Consider the following 18,423-nt stretch of genomic DNA (forward strand, 5'->3'; position numbering starts at 1 on the left):
TGAAAAGTATATTCTAATTTCCCTTATGAGTTCATATTTCACCTGAGGTTGTTTTGAATTATGCTGTTTACATATTTGGAGGTTTCCCTTATTAGTTTCGATTCCATGATGATTAGGAAACATATTCTATATGATCTTAGTTTTTAAAAATGTATCAAAAATTTTTTTTTTTTTTTTTCTTTGAGACAGAGTCTAGCTCTGTTGCCCAGGCTGGAGTGCAGTGGCCGGATCTCAGCTCACTGAAAGCTCCGCCTCCCGGGTTTACGCCATTCTCCTGCCTCAGCCTCCCGAGTAGCTAGGACTACAGGCGCACGCCACCTCGCCCGGCTAGTTTTTTGTATTTTTTTTTAGTAGAGATGGGGTTTCACCGTGTTAGCCAGGATGGTCTCGATCTCCTGACCTCGTGATCCGCCCGTCTCGGCCTCCCAAAGTGCTGGGATTACAAGCTTGAGCCACCGCGCCCGGCCTCAAAAATTTTTTTTTAAATAATTAATTTAGAGGTGGGGTTTCACTCTTGCCTAGGCTGGTCTCAAACTCCTGGGCTCAAGTAATCCTCCTGCCTTAGCCTTCCAAAGAGTTAGGATTATGGGCATGAGCGACTGCATCTGGCTGAGGCTGAGTTTTTTTTTTTTTTTTGAGATGGAGTCTCGCTCTGTCACCCAGGCTGGAGTGTTGTGGCCGGATCTTGGCTCACTGCAAGCTCCGCCTCCCTGGTTCAGGCCATTCTGCTGCCTCAGCCTCCCGAGTAGCTGGGACTACAGGCGCTGCCACCACGCCCGGCTTTTTTCTTTTTTTTTTTTTTTTTTTTTAGTAGAGATGGGGTTTCACTGTGTTATCGAGACATATAGTCTTGATCTCCTGACCTTGTGATCCTCCCACCTTGGCCTCCCAAAGTGCCGGGATTACAAGCATGAGCCACCGCGCCCGGCCGAGGCTGACTTTTTGATGTCCTTGCATACAGTCTATCTTGGTGCCTGTCCCATGTGTGCTAGAAAAGATCTGTTAATCTGTATTCTGCTATTGTTAGGTTGAGTATTGTACAAATATTAGGTTCAGTCAATTGGTTACATTGCTCAAGTCTTCTATATTCTTAGTGATATTTTTTGTATACTTCTATCGGTTACTGAGGAGTATTAGAAATCTCTAGTAATCCCAGCAGTTTGGGAGGCTGAGGCTGGTGGAGGCTGAGGCAGGAGTTCGAGACCAGCCTGGGCAACATAGTGAAACCCCATCTCTACAAAAAAATACAAAAATTAGCTGGGTGTGATGGTACATGCCTGTAGTCCCAGCTACTTGGGAGGCTGAGGTGGGAGAGTCTCTTGAGCCTGGGAGGTGGAGGCTGCAATGAGTGGAGATGGTGCCATTGTACTCCAGCCTGGGCAACAGAGCAAGACCCTGTCTCCAAAAACAGAAAGCTTCAGCTACAGCTGTGAGTTTATTTTCTTTCAGGTCCATCATTTTTGAGATTCTATTATTAGTTACATAATGTATTTAGGATTATTAGGTCTTCTGAACGAGTTGACTACTTTATCATATCAAATATCCCTCTGTATTCCTGATAGTATTCCATGGTCTGAAGTCTTGTCTTACATCAGTAGTGCCACTCCAGCTTTGTTTTGTGTTTGCATGGGTGTGTTTTTCCATCTTTTTACTGTTAATCTGTGTCTTTGTAATTAAAGTTTATTTCCTATCGACAGCATATAGTTGGATCTTTTTTTGTTGTTGTTGTTTTTGAGATGGAGTCTCTCCTTTTGTCACCCAGGCTGGAGTGTAGTGGCGTGATCTTGGCTCACTACAACCTCTGCCTCCTGAGTTCAGGTGATTCTCCTACCTCAGCCTCCCAAGTAACTGAGTCTACAGGCGCGTGCCACCACGCCCAGCTAATTTTCATATTTTTAGTAGAGATGGGGTTTCACCATGCTGGCCAGGCTGATTTCGAACTCCTGACCCCGAGGTCCGCCTTGGTCTCCCAAAGTGCTGGGATTACAGGTGTGAACCACTGGGCCCGGCCTTTTTATTTAAATCCAGTTTGACAATGTTTGTCTTACAAATGGTCTAAATACCTCAATTAAGGTTAATGTAACCATCAATGTGGCAATTAGGTCAGTTTAAATCTACCATCTTATTTTTTTTTAATTATTTTTTTTTCTGTTTTTCTCTTGTCCTGCCTTCTTCTGAATTTAGTTGTTTTATGACTTTATCTCCACTCTTCACTTATTTGGCTACATGGGTTTTTTTCCTCTTATTTACTCTAAGATTTACAGTATACATCCCTCACTTATCACAATCTACTGTGACCATTAGTCTACTACACATCACTTGACATATAGTACAAGAACCTTAGAATAATACACTTTAACTTCCACTCCCACTCTTAGTAGTATTTTTGTCATAACATTTTAGTTGTACATGTATTATAAGTGCTATAATACTTTGTTACTCTTTTTGCTTTGAACAGCCTTTATCTTTTATAGAAATTGCAAAATGAGAAAAAATATTTTTTGCATTTTACCCACATACTATTTCTATTTCTGGTGTTCTTCACTACTTTGTATAGCTCCATCTGGTGTGCTTTTTCTTTTCTTTTTTTTTTTTTGAGACAGAGTCTAGCTCTGTCTCTCAGGCTGGAGTGCAGTGGTGCAATCTCAGCTCACTGCAACCTCTGCCTCCTGGGTTCAAATTATTCTCCTGCCTCAGCCTCCTGAGTAGCTGGGATTATAGGCACCTGCCACCACACCCGGCTAATTTTTGTATTTTTAGTAGAGACAAGGTTTTGCCATGTTGGCCAGGCTGGTCTCCCAACTCCTGGGCTCAAGCAGTCCTCCCACCTTGGCCTCCCAAAGTGCTGGGATTATAGGCATGAGCCACTGTGCCCAGCCTCATTGTGATTTTGCTTTCTATTTCCCTAGTGACTAATGATGTGGAACTCAAATCTTTCTTGAGTAGTAGAGATAAAATAACTGGATCAAGTAAGTAGTCTCCACCCTCCCCGCCCTGGCTCCTCTGTAATTGACTTTTTTTTCTGCTGTCTTTAGATTGTGAATAAGTGGAATACAGCTCTCATTGGCCTTATGACATACTTTCGGGAGGCTGTGGTAAACACCCAGGAGCTCTTGGACTTACTAGTAAAGTGTGAGAACAAGATCCAGACACGCATCAAGATCGGACTCAACTCCAAGATGCCAAGTCGGTTCCCCCCGGTTGTGTTCTACACCCCTAAGGAGCTGGGTGGACTCGGCATGCTCTCAATGGGCCATGTGCTCATCCCCCAGTCCGACCTCAGGTACAGCCCGGTTAAACATATTTCTAAACCCTGTTGCTTAGGCCCTGAGGGAAGTGGGTATTTCTTTAGTTTTAGGCTTTATTTTTTCTCTAATCTTGGTTGTACCCCAAACAGGTGGTCCAAGCAGACAGATGTAGGTATCACACACTTTCGTTCAGGAATGAGCCATGAAGAAGACCAGCTGATTCCCAACTTGTACCGCTACATACAGCCGTGGGAGAGTGAGTTCATTGATTCTCAGCGGGTCTGGGCTGAATACGCACTGAAGAGGCAAGAGGCCATTGCTCAGAACAGGTGGGCATCTAGGAGGGCATGCCAACCCTGGGGCAGGGGCAGGTGGTGGCCTTTGGATTGTGTGTGGAGTTCAGGGTCAGAGCATGCCATGGTTTTATGGAGGTGAGAAGGCTGGTTCTACTGACCCTAATTATTTTTGGCCAGGAAGGAGTGCTGAGCTCCTCATGTGAGATCGCGTTTTGACTTGAATCTTTCTTTTTTTGGAAGGCGCCTGACTTTGGAAGACCTAGAAGATTCATGGGATCGTGGCATTCCACGAATCAATACCCTCTTCCAGAAGGACCGGCACACACTGGCTTACGATAAGGGCTGGCGTGTCAGAACGGACTTTAAGCAGTATCAGGTATGTGGAGGGAGGAGATTTCCCTCAATCAGGAAAATCCATGACTATCCCAGAAACTTGGGGCAATAGGCCCCCAGAAGCTTGACTGTGCCTGCCTTCCTATCTAGGTTTTGAAGCAGAATCCATTCTGGTGGACACACCAGCGGCATGATGGGAAGCTCTGGAACCTGAACAACTACCGTACAGACATGATCCAGGCCCTGGGCGGTGTGGAAGGCATTCTGGAACACACACTCTTTAAGGGCACTTACTTCCCTACCTGGGAGGGGCTTTTCTGGTGAGGATTCTCCTCTCTTAGAAGGACCTGTCACAACCCTTTGAGCTCATCTCTTGTGTACCTCTGTGATTTCCTGTGGTGTTCCCCAGACAGCACCCTCCAGGAGGTCAGCAGTGTGCTGGGAGATGGCAGGATATCACCTCACCTGCATCTCTTGCTCCTCAGGGAGAAGGCCAGTGGCTTTGAGGAGTCTATGAAGTGGAAGAAGCTAACTAATGCTCAGCGATCAGGATTGAACCAGATTCCCAATCGTAGATTCACCCTCTGGTGGTCCCCAACCATTAATCGCGCCAATGTGAGTGTGATTGATAGACACTGGAGATAGGAAGCTAAAAATAGTTGTTTCTTCTTGCCTTGGTTATGTCATGAGCACCCGAGTCCCTTGATCTCTAATGTCCCATGGTCGTTTTCCTGGCAGGTATACGTAGGCTTTCAGGTGCAGCTAGACCTGACGGGTATCTTCATGCATGGCAAGATCCCCACGCTGAAGATCTCTCTCATCCAGATCTTCCGAGCTCACTTGTGGCAGAAGATCCATGAGAGCATCGTGATGGACTTGTGTCAGGTGGGCTGGACTCGAGGGACACGGTGCTATAGAGAGTCAGCTCAGCTTGCTCTTTTGCCTATGGGAAATCCACCCTGGAAGCTCTGAGGATGAAACTCCTATTGCCTCATTATCTTATTCTACAAACTCTGATTTTAATTGGGCTTCCTTAACAAGTCTTAATATCTCCATCTTTTCCTTCAGGTGTTTGACCAGGAACTCGATGCACTGGAAATTGAGACAGTACAAAAGGAGACAATCCATCCCCGAAAGTCGTATAAGATGAACTCTTCCTGTGCAGATATCCTGCTCTTTGCCTCCTATAAGTGGAACGTCTCCCGGCCCTCATTGCTGGCTGACTCCAAGTAAGTGCCTCAGGACCCAGCCCTGGGCAGCCAGGAACTTTAGTTTTCCTGTTCTTCTAGCACTACAACTGTAGAAATTGTCCCTGTCTGCCTTTGTTTCAAACTTGGAGCCAGTGCTACCCCTGGAGCCTTAGAGCTGCTGATTCTCTGGGGTCTTGCTGATCTGGAACAAGTTGGTGGAGTGGGTGGGATGGTGTTGGAATTTAAGTGGTTCTGGGGGCATTGGTTATGCCCATGGGTTCCTAGAAGCTTGAACTCTCTTCATCTTCAGGGATGTGATGGACAGCACCACCACCCAGAAATACTGGATTGACATCCAGTTGCGCTGGGGGGACTATGATTCCCACGACATTGAGCGCTATGCACGGGCCAAGTTCCTGGACTACACCACGGACAACATGAGTATCTACCCTTCACCCACAGGTGTGCTCATTGCCATTGACCTGGCCTATAACTTGCACAGGTGAGTTGAGGCTCAGAACCATGTATTTTCAGGCCAGGCGCAGTGGCTCACACCTGTGATCCCAGCATTTTGGGAGGCTGAGGTGGGCAGATTGCCTGAGCTTGGGAGTTTGAGACCAGTCTGGGGAACATGTTGAAATCCCATCTCTACTAAAATACACAAAATTAGCTGGACGTGGTGGTCCGCGCCTGTAGTCCCAGCTACTCGGAAGGCTGAGTTGGGGGAATTGCTTGAACCCAGGAAGCGGAGGTTGCAGTGAGCCGAGATTGTGCCACTGCACTCCAGCCCGTGCGACAGAGCGAGACTCTTGTCACACACACACACACAATCCATGTATTTTCCATTAGCCCCATACTTTAGTCACACTTTTTTACTTCACCTGAGTGAGAGGAAGTGGCCCATGGGTCACTGATTCTCTTCTCCAGCCTGTATGTACACACGTCAGCCTGGCCAACAGTCTTTCTTCCTCCGTCGAGTTGCAGTTTGTCTTGTTTCGGGGGCTGTCAGCCTGGTCTTAACTTTTCTTGACCCTTTTACCTTCCCAGTGCCTATGGAAACTGGTTCCCAGGCAGCAAGCCTCTCATCCAGCAGGCCATGGCCAAGATCATGAAGGCAAACCCTGCCCTGTACGTGTTACGTGAACGGATCCGCAAGGGGCTACAGCTCTATTCATCTGAGCCCACTGAGCCTTATTTATCTTCTCAGAACTATGGTGAGCTCTTCTCCAACCAGATTATCTGGTTTGTGGATGACACCAACGTCTACAGAGTGACTATTCACAAGGTGAGTGTTACCAGCAGTGTATGGGTGCGGGACTCTGTACGGGGCTGTGGGAGGGTCATGGGCTCAGTGTGTCCACATGCTGGGAAGAAGGCAGGGTGGTGATGCGTAGGCCATGCTAACGAATGCAGCCCTTCTCTAGACCTTTGAAGGGAATTTGACAACCAAGCCCATCAACGGAGCCATCTTCATCTTCAACCCACGCACAGGGCAGCTGTTCCTCAAGATAATCCATACATCTGTGTGGGCGGGACAGAAGCGTCTGGGGCAGGTGAGCAGGTTTAAAGATGAAGAGGCCATAGAACCATGTTGCCTCTTATTCTTGGGGTGGACTGGGTAGTATTTACTGGTTTGTTAGATGAAAGGCCGAGAACATCTCATTTGGACTTATCCCCTAAATTCCTTGGGAAGTATTCTGTGGGAGATCCAAGAGTGTATGAGGTGCTTCATTCCCTTCCAGCTGGTCTGTTTCCTGAATTTCTAACCTTTCTTGAACAGGGCTATCAAAAATCATTTTTCCAAAGGCAACACTTATTCTTGAAACATCCACTTTGACTCAGTCTCTTCTCTACCTCAGAACTCTTGCTGAATTTACTCTTCTTTAGCTTCCTAGACATTCAACATCTGGCTGGGCTGTATCTGTCCAGCCAGTTTCTCTTCCTTTACAAATAGCATGTTTCATCTTACAGTCAGTCTAGGATCTTAGTAGCTCAAACCCCGATGCTCATCTCCACATCTGTGTTTTGCTCGTATTTTTCTTTCTAGAATGAACTCCCCTCTTTGCTCTGTTAATCACAGTCCCTCCTTAAGACACATTTTTTTGTGCAGCTTTTTTCTGATCCTAGTAGCCTTAATTTCTTTTGCTCCTGAACTCTAATACAGTATGTAGTTTAGCACATACTCATGTGTCAGCGTGTGGTATTGTCTTGTTGAAAGGGGCTGTCAGCCTGGTCACTGGACACGGCCGTTTGATACTTTCTACCTTCTAAGTGCCTAACATTTAACACCAGCGTTCAGTAGAAACAGTTGGATTATTTCAAAACTAGGATATTCTGTTCTAGTTGACCTAGGAGGGTAGAGACTAAATTTCCATTTTCTTCTCTCTTGCTTTTAAGTTGGCTAAGTGGAAGACGGCTGAGGAGGTGGCCGCCCTCATCCGATCTCTGCCTGTGGAGGAACAGCCCAAGCAGATCATTGTCACCAGGAAGGGCATGCTGGACCCACTGGAGGTAAGAGGGTGGGTGGGTAGAAGAAAAGAAACTGAGACCTTTAGGCCGTTTCTCATCTTGGACTTGATCTTGTCTTAGGTGCACTTACTGGATTTCCCCAATATTGTCATCAAAGGATCGGAGCTCCAACTCCCTTTCCAGGCGTGTCTCAAGGTGGAAAAGTTTGGGGATCTCATCCTTAAAGCCACTGAGCCCCAGATGGTTCTCTTCAACCTCTACGATGACTGGCTCAAGACTATTTCATCTTACACGGTATGAACCTCGGGAAGAGAAGATCGCTGGAGGAGGAGCAGGTTTAGGGTCAGGAGAAGATCCTGTGTCTTAGGTTTTTTCCATTTTCACATTTTTAGCCTATAGATTGGGTGGGAACTCTGGACTGCCATGAGGGTTTAAGACCTTAAAGTTAAAAATCAACTCTTGGGACCGAGCGCAGTGGCTCACACCTGTAATCCACGGGAGGCTGAGGTGGGTGAATCACCTGAAGTCAGGAGTTTGAGACCAGGCTGGCCAACATGACGAGACCCCATCTCTACTAAAAATACAAAAAAAATTAGCTGGGTGTGGTGGGACATGCCTGTAGTCCCAGCTACTCGGGAGGCTGAGGCACCAGAATCACCAGAACCCAGGAGGCAGAGGTTGCAGTGAGTTGAGATGGCACCATTGCCCCCCAGCCTGGGTGACAGAGAGACTGTCTCAAGAAAAATAAATAAATAAATAAAAAAGGCCAGGCGCGGTGGCTTACGCCTGTAATCCCAACACTTCAGGAGGCTGAGGCAGGTGGATCATGAGGTCAGGAGATTGAGACCATCCTGGCTAACAGGGTGAAACTCCATCTCTACTAAAAATACAAAAAATTAGCCAGGCGTGGTGGCAGGTGCCTGTAATCCCAGCTACTCCAAAGGCTGAGGCAGGAGAATGGCATGAACCGGGGAGATGGAGCTTGCAGTGAGCTGAGATTGCGCCACTGCACCCCAGCCTGGGCGACAGAGCGAGACTCCGTCTCAAAAAAAAAAAAAAAAAATCTTGGGTTTCATGAAAGGTTAGGATTAAAGTGGGAGAGCCTCAAGCAGCGGACCTACCCCCCCCCCAAAAAAAATCTTGGGTTTCATGAAAGGTTAGGATTAAAGTGGGAGAGCCTCAAGCAGCAGACCTACCCCACTCTTCCAAATCTTTTCCTAGGCCTTCTCCCGTCTCATCCTGATTCTGCGTGCCCTACATGTGAACAATGACCGGGCAAAAGTGATCCTGAAGCCAGACAAGACTACTATTACAGAACCACACCACATCTGGCCCACTCTGACTGATGAAGAGTGGATCAAGGTCGAGGTGCAGCTCAAGGATCTGATCTTGGCTGACTACGGCAAGAAAAACAAGTGAGCAGTGCTGGTGGGGAGACAGATAGGAGGTCTGTATATGGTGTTCTGGGGTTTGGAAGCATTTAGCCTTACAAGTTTCTCCAGAAGGCCAGGTACAGTGGCTCATGCCTGTAATCCCAGCACTTTGGGAGGCCGAGGTGGGTAGATCATTTGAGGTCAGGAGTTTGAAACCATCCTGGCCAACATGGTGAAACCCCATCTCTACTAAAAATACAAAAATTAGCCAGTTGTGGTGGCGCTCGCCTGTGATCCCAGCTACTCGGGAGGCTGAGGCAGGAGAATTGCTTGAACCTTGGGGGCAGAGAGGTTGCAGTGAGCCAAGATCGCACCGCTGCACTCCAGCCTGGGTGACAAGAGTGAGATTCTGTCTCAAAAAAAAAAGAAAAGTTTATCCATAAATTATTGCCATTTTGAACAGGGCATTTCTTTTTTTTTTTTTTTTTGAGATGGAGTCTCGCTCTGTGGCCCAGGCTGGAGTGCAGTGACCGGATCTCAGCTCACTGCAAGCTCCGCCTCCCGGGTTCATGCCATTCTCCTGCCTCAGCCTCCCGAGTAGCTGGGACTACAGGTGCCCGCCACCTCGCCCGGCTAGTTTTTTGTATTTTTTAGTAGAGACGGGGTTTCACCGTGTTAGCCAGGATGGTCTCGATCTCCTGACCTCGTGATCCGCCCATCTCGGCCTCCCAAAGTGCTGGGATTACAGGCTTGAGCCACCGCGCCTGGCCCAGGGCATTTCTTTACTGTCCTTACATGGTAAGAAGTTTGAACATCCGAGACCCTAAGTATCCGACACTGCTACCAACACACACACACACACACACCTTCCTCTCCTCCTCGTCTCCCTCCCTGTCACCATGGCAACCCAAACTATTCATAGGGTGACTGACAATACCACTTCTGATTGAGAACCAGTATTTTAGGGTTTCTGGGGTTTCCATTTCTGAGAACTGTTCCGTGCCAGAGCATTGTTTTGGTCAAGGAAGCGTGGGGTGTATGGATGCTAAACAGTGGCAAGGTGCACACGCTGTGTGCTGTCCTGCTTGGATCTGACGAATCTTGGAAGTGTTAGTGCGCCTCCGTTTCACACTTCCTGTAGAAGCAGCTCTTGTGGATTGTCTGGGGTGTGAGTATAGGCTGCCCTGTCCTACCAAGTTACACCTTTCCATTGAGGCAGAAGTGACCAAGGGGAAGGGATCTTTTTAATATAACCCACACCGTCCCCACAGTGTCAACGTGGCATCACTGACCCAATCGGAAATTCGAGACATCATCCTGGGTATGGAGATCTCGGCACCGTCACAGCAGCGGCAGCAGATTGCTGAGATCGAGAAGCAGACCAAGGAACAGTCGCAGCTCACGGCAACACAGACTCGCACTGTCAACAAGCATGGCGATGAGATCATCACCTCCACCACCAGCAACTATGAGACCCAGACTTTCTCATCCAAGACTGAGTGGAGGGTCAGGTACTGTCAGGGGCAAGAGGGTGGGGATGGAAAGGCCAGCTGCACTACCTAAGGTGCTGGGCTGAGCGATGCTGACACTCCCTACCCGTTTTTAGGGCCATCTCTGCTGCCAACCTGCACCTAAGGACCAATCACATCTATGTTTCATCTGATGACATCAAGGAGACTGGCTACACCTACATCCTTCCCAAGAATGTGCTTAAGAAGTTCATCTGCATATCTGACCTTCGGGCCCAAGTAAGTGGACTCAGGCCACAGTGTGTGCCCAACGCATTTTGTGCCTAAAACGCCGACCTGAGATTGTCTAGAACTTGAGATGCTGGTTTTTTTTTTTTTTTTTGAGACGGAGTCTCACTCTGTCGCCCAGGCTGGAGTGCAGTGGCCGGATCTCAGCTCACTGCAAGCTCCACCTCCCGGGTTCACGCCATTCTCCTGTCTCAGCCTCCCGAGTAGCTGGGACTACAGGCGCCCGCCTCGTCGCCCGGCTAGTTTTTTGTATTTTTTTAGTAGAGACGGGGTTTCACCGTATTAGCCAGGATGGTCTCGATCTCCTGACCTCGTGATCCGCCCGTCTCGGCCTCCCAAAGTGCTGGGATTACAGGCTTGAGCCACCGCGCCCGGCCGAGATGCTGGTTTCAAGATTCATGGATGAGTAATTATGCAAGGATAGCCAAAACAACGAGGCGGGTTTTGGCCCCATGAGATAGCAAAAGCTGTGGCAGCTGAGAGAAGGTAGTAAATATAATATTAACCTGATAGTATTTGGAAGAGAACAGATACGATCAGAAACAAATTACTGAGCAGGTGTACATGGTGGCTCACGCCTGTGATCCCAACACTAGGCTAGGCGCAGTGGCTCATGGCTGTCATCCCAGCACTTTGGGAGGCTGAGGTGGGTGGATCACCTGAGGTCGGTGGATCACCTGAGGTCAGGAGCTCAAGACCAGCCTGACCAATATGGTGAAACCCCGTCTCTACTAAAAATACAAAAATTAGCCAGGCATGGTGGCATGCGCCTGTAGTTGCAGCTACTAGGGAGGCTGAGACAGGAGAATTGCTTGAACCCAGGTGAGGGAGATTGCAGTGAGCCAAGATCGCGTCACTGCACTCCAGCCTGGGCAACAGAGGAAGACTCTGTCTAGAAAAAAAAAAAAAATATGTGCCTGTAGTCCCATCTACTCAGGAGGCTGAGGCTGCTTGAACCCAAGCAGTAAGCTTTGATGACCACTGCACTCGAGGCGGGGCGCACTGGCTCACGACTAATCCCAGCATTGTGGGAGGCCGAAGTGGGCAGATCTTTGGAGCCCAGGAATTCGAGACCAGCCTGGGCAACATGACAAAATGCTGTCTCTACAAAAAAATTAGAAAACTAGCTAGGCATGGTGGCCCACACCTGTAATCTCAGCTACTCAGGAGCCTGAGGTGGGAAGATCACCTGATCCTGGAGGGTGGTGAGTGTAGTGAGTTGAGATCATGTCACTGCATGCTAACCTGGGTGACAGAGTGATACCCTGCTTCAAAAAAGAGAAAAGATGCATAACTTTACTAGTGTATCAGGGATATTCATAGTTTATAAAACATCATTTTGGGCTGAGGCGGCTGGATCACTTGAGGTCAGGAGTTCAAGACCAGCGTGGCCAACATGGCAGAACCCTGTCTCTATGAAATACATGAAAATTAGCGGGGCCTGGTGGCATGTGCCTGTAGTCCCAGCTACTCAGGAGGCTGACGCAGAATTGCTTGAACCCAGGAGGTGGAGGTTGTAGTCAGCTAAGATCACACCACTGCACTCCAGCCTGGGCGACAGAGTGAGAATCCATCTCAAAAAAACCCACTATTAGTGGCTGTCAGCTTGGCAAATTTGAGAAGACTGTTAATATCCTGTGTGGGTGAGTTTATAGTAAACAGATCCTCTTACTTGGTGATAATGTAAAATTTAAAATAGCACCAAGTGCTGGATTTCCAGATGTTTTCAGCTTGTGAAAATACGTTGAGCTGGAGGTTTGTATGCTCATTTGCTTATGAATGCTCTACTTAATAATCAGCTGGGGAGCTTGTGAGCAGTGCAGATTCCTGGACCCCACTCAGGAGGTCCTGATGTGGGAAGTCCGAGATGAGGTCCATGTTTCACATTTTGAACAAGCACCGCAGCCGATTCTGATACAGGGGTTCTGATCACGTTTTTAAAAACTGTCCTCGTTCTTGGGGGAAGGAAGGAAAACAGAGGGCTGGGAGCTCCAACTCTGAGCTGGTACTAAGAAGAGTTTTGGTCCCTGACCCCTTTGTCTCCAGATTGCAGGATACCTGTATGGGGTGAGCCCCCCAGATAACCCCCAGGTGAAGGAGATACGCTGCATCGTGATGGTGCCACAGTGGGGCACTCACCAGACCGTGCACCTGCCTGGCCAGCTGCCCCAGCATGAGTACCTCAAGGTAATGAGAAGTAATGGAGCCTGGGAGTGTGGAAAAGCGGGTGCGATTCCTGTCTGCAGATGGGATTCTGAAGAGCTCTGTACTCCGCTTTACCTATAGGAGATGGAACCCTTAGGTTGGATCCACACTCAGCCCAATGAGTCCCCGCAGTTATCACCCCAGGATGTCACCACCCATGCCAAGATCATGGCTGACAACCCATCTTGGGATGGCGAGAAGACCATTATCATCACGTGCAGGTAGGCCTGGGCTCCTTGGGAGGAAGTATGGTGGGGCAGGGATTGCAGGCCAGGGCCCAGAATAGTGACCGGAGCTGTCACTCTGTCCTCATCCCTCCCCCAGCTTCACCCCAGGCTCCTGTACACTGACGGCCTACAAGCTGACCCCCAGTGGCTACGAATGGGGCCGCCAGAACACAGACAAGGGCAACAACCCCAAGGGCTACCTGCCTTCACACTATGAGAGGGTCCAGATGTTGCTGTCGGACCGCTTCCTTGGCTTCTTCATGGTCCCTGCCCAGTCCTCGTGGAACTACAACTTTATGGGTAAGTGGGAGGAGCCTGGGGACGTGGGGATAGCAGTAGGGATAAGGTGAGGCCATCGCCCGTCACACTTGGGGCCTGGCTGGCTTGGAGGTGGTGCAGGCTGCATGAGGCGGGAGCCCTGTTGACGCTGGCTGTTTCCTTCTCCCCAAAGGTGTTCGGCATGACCCCAACATGAAATATGAGCTGCAGCTGGCGAACCCCAAAGAGTTCTACCACGAGGTGCACAGGCCTTCCCACTTCCTCAACTTCGCCCTCCTGCAGGAGGGGGAGGTTTACTCTGCGGACCGGGAGGACCTGTATGCCTAGCTGTTTTCCTGCCTCCAGCTTCAGCCTCCTGAGGCCGGAGCCTCAGCCCCTCCAGACAGGCCGCTGACATTCAGCAGCTTGGCCTCTCCCTCTGTCTGTGCTTGTTGTGGTGTTGACCTCCTGATGGCTTGTCATCCTGAATAAAATATAATAATAAATTTTGTATAAATAGGAGTTCAGGAGCTGTTTGTTTTTTTCCCCCCAAACCCAAATTCTGGATTTAGGTTAACAGGAGAAGGAAACAGCCAAAGTTAACAGGGTCCTGCCTCGTGTAGTCTGCACCGCCTCCAAGCCAGCCAGGCCCCAGGTGTGACTGTACTGGAGCGGTTTACAGCGAGATGCTGGGCTCAGCTGTGAAGGGGGAGTATGAGGCCGCCTTCCTATTCAGGGCTTTGGGGTAGATAGCCCCTGGACTCGGTGGAGACCTGAGGCGGGGCTGGGCTTTCACACTCCGCTGCCTTGACCACATTTGCTGCTTTCTCCACAAAACAGTACCTGGAAGCCCTCGCCTGTTTCCACAATTCTGAGAGCGGTTGACCTTTCCCGGGTCTAGGAACTCTGTGGCTTGCGCTGAGCGGCTGCGCTGAGCCAGCCCAGCCCTTGAAGCTTTCTGTGTCACTCCTGGTCAGGAAAATAAGCACACAGGCAGACAGCTGGTGTACAGCCGGGCAGAGGCCAGTGACTGGCTGCCTACCTGTCACCTCTTGCCTGGAGTGCCCCGCTGCCAAGTTGGCCCCATGACTCCATACACAGGGGCGGAGCCTGGACTGGGCCTGTGGGGAGGGCTCCACTAAAGTGACCACTTGCAGACCTGAGCCTCAGCTCTTGGACGTCTGGCTGGAAGTTGGCTGTCCTGTTTCCTGTGACCTTGGGCATGGAAAGGGCAGGGCCCAGGGGACCTAGGACATTACCTCCCTTCCCCACGCCTTCTCCCTCGTTCCTCCCCACCCTTCTCGCTTCTATCCCGCCCACACAGCCCTAAAGGCTTCCTGGGGCGGAACTGTTTGGCTTTTCCCCGTCTCAGTTGAGGGTGGAGGGGTCGCAGCCCTAAGCCTTTGGGGGACATGGAGCCCAGGAGGGCAGTGGCGCCTGGCTGGGGGTCTCGGGAGACCGCGGGGTCCGGAACGGCCGCGGAGCTTGTGTACCATCTAGCCGGGGCCCTGGGCACTGAGCTGCAGGAGCTGGCGCGCCGTTTCGGGCCGGAGGCGGCGGCCGGGCTGGTGCCGCTAGTGGTGCGGGCGCTGGAGCTCCTGGAACAGGCTGCCGTGGGGCCCGCCCCAGACTCGGTGAGTCACGGTCGCCCCCCCCGCCACCCGCGGGACCGGCAGGGCCGAAGCCTGAGACCCGGGTCTCCCCAGCTGCAGGTGTCGGCGCAGCAGGCGGAGCAGGAGCTGCGGCGGCTGCGGGAGGAGAACGAGCGCCTCCGCAGGGAGCTGCGCGCGGGGCCACAGGGTGAGCGCAGCTCCGGCAAGGACAGGGCGGGTGGCGACCGGCTCAGGTCCTCCTCTCCCTCCCGCGGGCCTCGTGCCGCCGCTAAGAACGCCCCTTCCTCAGAGGAGCGCGCGCTGCTGCGGCAGCTCAAGGAGGTGACGGACCGACAGCGGGACGAACTCCGTGCGCACAACCGCGACCTGCGGCAGCGAGGCCAGGAGACCGAGGCGGTGAGGGCAAGACGTGGGCGGGGCGGGGGCTCAGGGGGCGGAGCGAGGCAGTCACGGGGCGGGGCTCCGGGGGGCCCTCGGTGTCCCGCCCACCTCACCGTTTGCTCCGCTCCCAGTTGCAGGAGCAGCTGCAGCGCCTCCTGCTGGTGAATGCTGAGCTGCGGCACAAGCTGGCGGCCGTGCAGATCCAGCTGCGCGCCGCGCAGGACCGCGAGAGGGAGCGCCAGCAGCTCGGCGAAGCCGCGAGCCCACCGGGTAAAGAGCGAGCGCAGGGGCAGGCGGGGGCTCCCGGGCACCAGCACGTGCAGGAGCCCGAATGGACGACCGCCGGCGCAGGCGCATCTGAGGACCCGGTGAGTGCCGCATGAAGGCAAGGACCCAGCCCAGGACTCAGCGTCCAGGGCTCGGTGGGCGCTCGGGCAAGGTTTGCATGCTGCACAGCAGGTCCACCAGGAAGCGGGGAGATGGCAGACAGATCTGCGCCCCCGGCCGGCCTCGGCCCCTGTTCTCAGCAGGAGCACTGCTCTGTTATCTATTGGGGCACCCTTGTCCCCCAAGTCTCCCTGCCCGTCACTTCCTCTAGCATTCCCATGATGGCCGGGGGAGGGGGGTGGGAACGAACGCCAGCGGAGGCGACCCTCTGACCATGCCTGTCCTTCCAAAGGCGGAGGCTGCGCAGCAGCCAGGGCGCCCCTCGGAGGCAGGGCAGTGCTTCAGTCGGGAGGAATTTGAGCAGATCCTTCAGGAGCGGAATGAACTCAAAGCCAAAGTGTTCCTGCTCAAGGAGGAGCTGGCCTACTTCCAGCGGTGAGAGCGCTGGGAAGCCGGAGGGCCTCCGATCACCCCACCTCATTCTCCAGTCATTGACATGTCCACAGTGACATGCGCCAGGCCTGCGCTGGGAACTGGGAGGACATGAATTGCATAGCCCCTGCCCTCCTACAATGTCATCCAGACAGGGGAGAGGGACAGTGCAAAGGGTCGCAGCTGCAGCAGCCAGGGAAACTCCTTGGAGGGGCCATGGGGTGTCTGAGGGTGTCAGCAAGGCAGAGCGCTTCAGGTGTTCAGGGAGGAGCCGCATGCACAGGTACCAGGAGTGAGGCCTGAGGCTGGCATCCCCATGGCTGGCATCCCCACAGCTTTCTCCCTTCCTGCCCTCTTCTGTAGGGAGCTGCTCACAGACCACCGGGTCCCGGGCCTTCTGCTCGAGGCCATGAAGGTGGCTGTCCGGAAGCAGCGGAAGAAGATCAAGGCCAAGATGTTAGGGACACCAGAGGAAGCAGAGAGCAGGTAGGTCCCTGCCTGCATTCGCACTGAGCCAGGCCTCCCTCCCTCATTCTGCTGAGCCTGATGACTCAGCCTTGGTACCCTCTGAGCCCACTGTCTCAGACTGAGGCTATCACCCCAACCTGGTCACCCCTTGAGCCTCCCTAGCCTGGCCGCTTCTAGGACCTGCTGACCTGGTCTGGTTGTGTCCCGTGGCCACTGTCCAGCCTGTGCCCTTCTCCCTGGATTTCACCATTCCCCTTACCTTGCCTGCCGTCCATTCTGCCTGCCAACGCTGCCTCTCCACATTCATTCTTCAGGTTCCTACCTTGGCTGGGTCTGTTTGTTCTTACGGGGGTGAAACGGTAGCGGCAGCTGTGTCAGGGCCTGCTGTGTGTCAAGCTATAAAATAAAGCCTCGGCCGGGCACAGTGGCTCACGGCTGTCATCCCAGCACTTTGAGAGGCTGAGGCAGGCAGATCACCTGAGGTCAGGAATTCGAGACCAGCCTGGCCAATATGGTGAAACCTCGTCTCTACTAAAAATACAAAAATGAGCCGGGGGTGGTGGCAGGTGCCTGTAATCCCAGCTACTCAGGAGGCTGAGGCAGGAGAATCACTTGAACCTGGGAGGCAGAGGTTGCAGGGAGCCGAGATCGCGCCACTGTACTCCAGCCTGTGACAGAGTGAGACCCTGTCTAAAAAAAAAAAATTAAAAATTAAAGCCCCAACATCCTGCATCTCCCCAGGGTTGCCTTCTCTCCAGCCCCGGGGGCCCTGCAGTCCCTCCGTCCCCCCTGCTGGATTCCTGTTGTCCCTCAGGGCCTTGATCAATGGCCCTCATGTCTCCTCTCTCCTCTGTCTCAGTGACGATGAGGATGGCTCATGGCTCCTGCTCTCTGATGATAAGGGAGACCATCCCCCACCCCCGGAGTCCAAAATACAGAGTTTGTATGTTGGGGGAAGGGGAAGGACAAGAGTATGGGGTGGGAGGAAGGGCCCTGGCTGGTTCTTCTCAGGATCCCCTTTCCTGCTTCTCTGCCTGTCACCCTGCTGTCCTTGGCTCTAAGCACACCCTCCCCTCCTGCTTCTCTGGCCCTGGCCCCCATCACCTTCCCACTCCCTCAGGCTGCCCTTTCTTCCTCCTCTCCCCTTTTCTCACCACCCCCTGCCCTCATCCATATCCTTGACCTCTTTGGCTTCCTGGCTGAAAGTGCCTCTGGCTGTCTCTCTCCAGCTTTGGTCTGTGGTATCGGGGTAAAGCCGAATCCCCTGAGGATGAGACCAACAGCCCCACACCCAGCAAGCTAGGGGGAGAAGAGGAGGCCCAACCACAGTCTCCAGCTCCTGATCCGCCCTGTTCTGCCCTCCACGAACACCTTTGTCTGGGGGCCTCAGCCGCCCCGGAGGCCTGACTTAGGGGTCTAGCTGTGGATGGATGTGTGGCCTCAAATGAGGACAGGGCTCCCGCCTTCGCAGCCCTTGCCAGGGGTCTGCCCCAGTCCTGGCCTGTACCAGGGCAGGATGGGGGCTCAGCCCACCTCCCTCTCTACGTCTCTGTACCAAGCCTCTGGGGCCAGATATAAGAGTATCTCTCTGAGCCTCAGTTTCCCCATCCATGAAATGAGAGCTGACTGCCTAGCTCCCAGGGCTTTGTGCAGACCGCCTGAGCTCATGTAATAAAGAACTGCCCGTAATATGCAGAGACTGTTCCTCGCCTGTCTGTCCATGTCTGTCCCGCCTCCCAACCCTGCCAGGAGCAGAGGCAGGCTAAGGGGTCCTCGCGGGTCTCCT

At 52.2% G+C, this 18,423-nt stretch overlaps 2 protein-coding genes across 5 annotated transcripts in view; both read left to right on the top strand.

The window, feature by feature from the left end:
* The window catches only part of PRPF8 (pre-mRNA processing factor 8), a 38,405-nt gene extending 24,527 nt beyond the window's left edge, over positions 1-13,878 (top strand). The window contains exons 25-43 of one of the 2 annotated variants that reach the window (XM_033185161.1): positions 3,036-3,283; positions 3,398-3,577; positions 3,785-3,920; positions 4,028-4,197; positions 4,363-4,492; positions 4,616-4,762; positions 4,946-5,106; positions 5,378-5,569; positions 6,115-6,352; positions 6,492-6,620; positions 7,465-7,578; positions 7,657-7,830; positions 8,758-8,951; positions 10,181-10,420; positions 10,516-10,657; positions 12,713-12,853; positions 12,953-13,092; positions 13,196-13,398; positions 13,550-13,878. In XM_033185161.1, the coding sequence (XP_033041052.1) occupies positions 3,036-3,283; positions 3,398-3,577; positions 3,785-3,920; positions 4,028-4,197; positions 4,363-4,492; positions 4,616-4,762; positions 4,946-5,106; positions 5,378-5,569; positions 6,115-6,352; positions 6,492-6,620; positions 7,465-7,578; positions 7,657-7,830; positions 8,758-8,951; positions 10,181-10,420; positions 10,516-10,657; positions 12,713-12,853; positions 12,953-13,092; positions 13,196-13,398; positions 13,550-13,704 (3,234 nt within the window). In that variant the 3' untranslated portion in view covers positions 13,705-13,878. Of the gene's footprint in view, positions 1-3,035; positions 3,284-3,397; positions 3,578-3,784; positions 3,921-4,027; positions 4,198-4,362; positions 4,493-4,615; positions 4,763-4,945; positions 5,107-5,377; positions 5,570-6,114; positions 6,353-6,491; positions 6,621-7,464; positions 7,579-7,656; positions 7,831-8,757; positions 8,952-10,180; positions 10,421-10,515; positions 10,743-11,052; positions 11,260-12,712; positions 12,854-12,952; positions 13,093-13,195; positions 13,399-13,549 lie in introns of those variants that run through there. The other variant, XM_033185162.1, reaches the window with a different exon arrangement.
* A 611-nt stretch (positions 13,879-14,489) lies between these two features.
* On the top strand, positions 14,490-18,341 carry RILP (Rab interacting lysosomal protein). Of its 3 annotated transcripts, none has more exons than XM_033185163.1 (8): positions 14,490-14,990; positions 15,063-15,156; positions 15,259-15,365; positions 15,482-15,718; positions 16,030-16,172; positions 16,533-16,655; positions 17,497-17,580; positions 17,867-18,341. In XM_033185163.1, exons 1-8 carry the CDS (start codon positions 14,769-14,771, stop codon positions 18,042-18,044), a joined length of 1,188 nt encoding a protein of 395 aa, XP_033041054.1. In that variant the 5' UTR covers positions 14,490-14,768; the 3' UTR covers positions 18,045-18,341. The 3 variants fall into 3 exon arrangements, with proteins under 3 accessions (XP_033041054.1, XP_033041055.1, XP_033041056.1); XM_033185164.1 differs by having other exon boundaries at positions 15,488-15,718; XM_033185165.1 differs by having other exon boundaries at positions 15,069-15,156.
* The last annotated feature ends 82 nt before the right edge of the window (positions 18,342-18,423 follow it).

This window comes from Trachypithecus francoisi, unplaced genomic scaffold (genome assembly GCF_009764315.1).
Source record: "Trachypithecus francoisi isolate TF-2019V2 unplaced genomic scaffold, Tfra_2.0 Lachesis_group20, whole genome shotgun sequence".
NCBI lineage: Eukaryota > Metazoa > Chordata > Mammalia > Primates > Cercopithecidae > Trachypithecus > Trachypithecus francoisi.

Coding starts and splice junctions, on each gene's coding strand:
- RILP (XM_033185163.1), top strand. CDS start 14,769: ATGGAGCCCAGGAGGGCAGTGGCGCCTGGCTGGGGGTCTCGGGAGACC. Junction 16,173..16,532: donor GAGCTGGCCTACTTCCAGCG/GTGAGAGCGCTG, acceptor CCTCTTCTGTAG/GGAGCTGCTCACAGACCACC. Junction 17,581..17,866: donor GAGTCCAAAATACAGAGTTT/GTATGTTGGGGG, acceptor GTCTCTCTCCAG/CTTTGGTCTGTGGTATCGGG.